The sequence below is a fragment of the Eucalyptus grandis genome, chromosome 6, assembly GCF_016545825.1.
Source record: "Eucalyptus grandis isolate ANBG69807.140 chromosome 6, ASM1654582v1, whole genome shotgun sequence".
Classification (NCBI taxonomy): Eukaryota; Viridiplantae; Streptophyta; class Magnoliopsida; order Myrtales; family Myrtaceae; genus Eucalyptus; species Eucalyptus grandis.
In genome coordinates this window covers 7,998,834-8,002,558 of record NC_052617.1, presented here as the reverse complement: position 1 = coordinate 8,002,558, position 3,725 = coordinate 7,998,834, and the positions used below count along the sequence as shown (strand labels likewise).

At 36.3% G+C, this 3,725-nt stretch overlaps 1 protein-coding gene across 1 annotated transcript; it reads right to left on the bottom strand.

The window, feature by feature from the left end:
* Positions 1–2,165: 2,165 nt before the first annotated feature.
* Positions 2,166–3,521, bottom strand: LOC120294280 (MDIS1-interacting receptor like kinase 2-like). Its single transcript, XM_039314284.1, has one exon. It carries the CDS (start codon positions 3,519–3,521, stop codon positions 2,166–2,168), a length of 1,356 nt encoding a protein of 451 aa, XP_039170218.1.
* Between the last annotated feature and the right edge of the window lie 204 nt (positions 3,522–3,725).

Here is a 3,725-nt window from a genome sequence, read left to right as displayed (position 1 = left end):
ATATTTTGCTGAAATGGTCAACCTGAGTTCTGCCACCTCTCTTGAAACGGGTCATTGAGATTTGTATTTTTTTTTTTGTCTGTACTAAATGTTATAAAAATGTATTTGTTTGTATTCTAGTAATGACATAAATGCGTTTTTATCGGTCTGCTTAGTATGGTGTTTTTAATTATTAGGTTGTAATTTTGTTTATGAGATTGTATTTATCTAAGTCTGATTCTTATGAACTCGGACTTCAATGGGCACAAATTGTATGGTGTTATTTGATTTTATAATGAGATGTATTGGTTTAAGTTTGAGTCTCTGTACTATGTCATGTATTTCGTTTTTTTACTTGCCAGTTGTCATAATAGTTTCCTCAGTATATATAACATCCTGGCAAAAATAATTTTGTTATTAAGATGGTAACTTTAAAGGCTGATGCAGCAAGATTCATAAATTTGTGATCGCTAATCACTAATCGCTAATCCCCAAAGTAATTGCAGATACATAAATTTGTGATGGGATTGGATATGTAAAAAGGGCATTTTTAGATAAGTTCTTCAAATTATTTGGCAGAAAAATAATTTCTATAAATTAATTAACTTTTTTCGAAAACGTACGCAAGGGGAAGAAAAATAACTAGTTGTTCTCATCTTTATTGCTCATCTTCAAAGTTTTAAAAGTAGCGACTTTAATAATGTCAAATAGCGGAAAAGGGTGAACGGACGAATTGCACAATCAGTCTTAAACCAATTGTTTATAGTTTTGCAATTTCAAGTCAAAATGACACGTGCGAAGTCCACATAATTTTCTCCATCAAACATTAACTTTCTTATATTGATGTCCTTGACAAATTTCATATAAATTAATCACTGGAAGAATGAAAATAAACATATCAAAATATATTAGGATCTCATTGGACCAACTGAAAGTTTTAGGACAATAGTGCACATCAATAAAAAGTAAGATGAAACCAATTGAAAGTTCAATTATGACACTATATATCAAAAAAGTGCATAGGCTACCGATATCATTATCTCTTCTAGCAATAAAAACTACATGTTTTTCACATCTCGATTGAAAGAAGGCAAGAGATGTCAATTTAATGCATTTTGCAAGTTCACTTGCTGATCGCTCTGCAAAAAGTTGGAAATAATCATGAAATTAGATCTCCCCGAAAGCCGTCCCTAATTATTTTTGTCCCGCGACTCCAAACTTAAACATTGCATTATTCCTGTAACGTTGAAGCTAGCTCTGCAGTGAACATCGTAAATCACACAATTAGGATTAGTGAGAACTAAGAAAGTATTTAAAAGCCGATCGCCATCATGATTAAAAATCAAACACAATAGCATATGAAAAAGTAACTTCAAAACTTACCAAATCCTGTGAACGCTCCGAATTTCCAAACATTGAGATTGCGGAGTTGCTCCAAGGTGATTGTAGAGAGTGGCGTTTCTAGGGGTACTTGAACGCGAAGTTCACGCGAGACTTGTCCCATGGTCGGTCGAAGTCGCGGATCGGCTTGCAAGCATGTGAATGCTAGCTTGGCAATTGACACTATGTCTTGTGCATCTCGAAGACAGAGTCTAGAAGGTGAGAGACGTTGATCCAACACATCCTTCAACATTGTTGGCGACTCAGTTTGGGTGGATGATGAACATTCCCTAAAGACATAATCTCCTGGATGCTTTCCCATGATTGTCTCTAATGCGACGACTCCAAAACTATATACATCGCACTTTTCGGTAGGAATCGAAGAATAAGCTAGCTCTGCAAGTGGAGAATTCACGATTTTTTTTTAATAACCTTGATCATAAGTTGTTTTCAAATTGACAACACTGCTTCCCACGAGGTAACAATTACAAGTACAAATTTCTACCTCATCTATGCTTACAACGTTGATTTGAGCATGGGAATTTACACTTGAGAGGCATTCAAAGGATTTCATATCCTTTTCAAATTGATGCTCGCGTCATTTAGGTAACACAAATTTCATATCCTTGAGATGGATCGATCATAATTTTTACCTCTTTTCCCAATTCTTCCTTATTAGGAAATTCAGAAGGCTTTCTGATCAACATTAAACTTGAATTCTCTAAATGCATAAACAAATTTCTATAAGAAGATTAAATAACAAAAGAAGGGATATTTGACACTGAATGCTGGTGAAATCGAAAAAATTACGAAGTACCTGGCGCAATATACCCTATGGTGCCAGCAACAATAGTCCAGTTTGATGAATCTGGCCTCAATAGTCTTGCGGTGCCAAAATCAGAAACATGAGCCTCATAATTGTGATCCAATAGAACGTTGTTACTGGTCAAGTCTTGATGAATCAACGGAGGTGAACATTCGTGATGCATATAGGATAGAGCATCCGCAACTCCTCGGACCACATTCACCCTCTTGTCCCAATGAAATTCTACTACTCTTTCATTATCGTTCAAAATTGTTCTCAAGCTTCCTCTTTCCATGTACTCGTACACCAAAAAATAGCGTTGGACATGAGAGCAGAAGCCATAAAATTTCACGATATTACGATGGCGTAGATTTCTTAAGGCTTGAATTTCCCTTTCAAATGGTATCAAATCAACAATCTCACTATCGTCCTGGGATGATGAGATTTGCTTTATAGCAAACGTTTGACCTTCCGATATATTGGCTTTATAAACAATTCCATATGCTCCTTCGCCCACATAGTACTTCGAGTCAAATCCTTCTGTGGCCTCGAAGATTCTATTATAGAAAACTTTGCCATCATAACTCAAAATATGCATGAAATCCAAATCATTTGCCCGTTTGTTATCCTCTCTCTTGATAATTCCTCTTCGATGAGGATTGATGATTATAAGAACGACCAAGATGCAAGAGAGAAGGATAATTCCCAACAACGAGAAAAAGATGATGATTGCGATTCTAACTCCAACATGGGAATTGCGTTTCTTGCTCTTGATAGAATTGCATTTCGGTAGACCACTAACATTTCCACAAAGCCCTTTGTTATGTTGCATTGCCTCAAATGGAGCCTCATTGAAAGCTTTGACATTTGGGAGAGGACCTTCTAGGTTATTGTAGGACAAATCAATGGAAGTTAAGGCTAACATATCATTGAAAGTACGTGGAATTGAACCAGAAAGGCTGTTGTGGGAGATATTTAGAACTTGTAGCATTTTCAACTGTCCAAGTACTCCTGGTATGTTTCCAGTCAGCAAATTATGACTTATGTCAAGAACCTCAAGGAACTGTGCATTGCCTATCTCTAGAGGAATGCTTGTCCAAAGTTTGTTTTTGCTCATGTTCAAGGTCAACAAGCTTTTGCATGACCCTAGCTGCACTGGCATCAATCCGCTCAAATTGTTTGATGCCAAGTTCAAATGTGCCAAACGAGATAAAAGTCCAATCTCAGTTGGGACATTTCCCATGATAACATTGTTGCTTAGATCGAGTTCGAACAACATTGATAGATTTCCCAATTCCCTTGGAATCTCCCCACTTAAAAAATTTGAAGAAAGTTTTAGTAATTGTAACTGAGCCATCCTTCCAAATATTGCAGGTACCTCACCAGAAATTTTGTTGTTTGATATCTTTAAGCTCGTCAAATTAGGACAATGCTCCCATTTCCATGAAAGTTCACCATTCAAATGATTGTGGCTTAAGTCTACATAATTTAGATGCGGATATATTCCGAAAGCTTTTGTTATGCTTCCAGTAAGTTGGTTTTCTTCTAGCCTCAATCTAAT

Coding starts and splice junctions, on each gene's coding strand:
- LOC120294280 (XM_039314284.1), bottom strand. CDS start 3,521: ATGGCTCAGTTACAATTACTAAAACTTTCTTCAAATTTTTTAAGTGGG.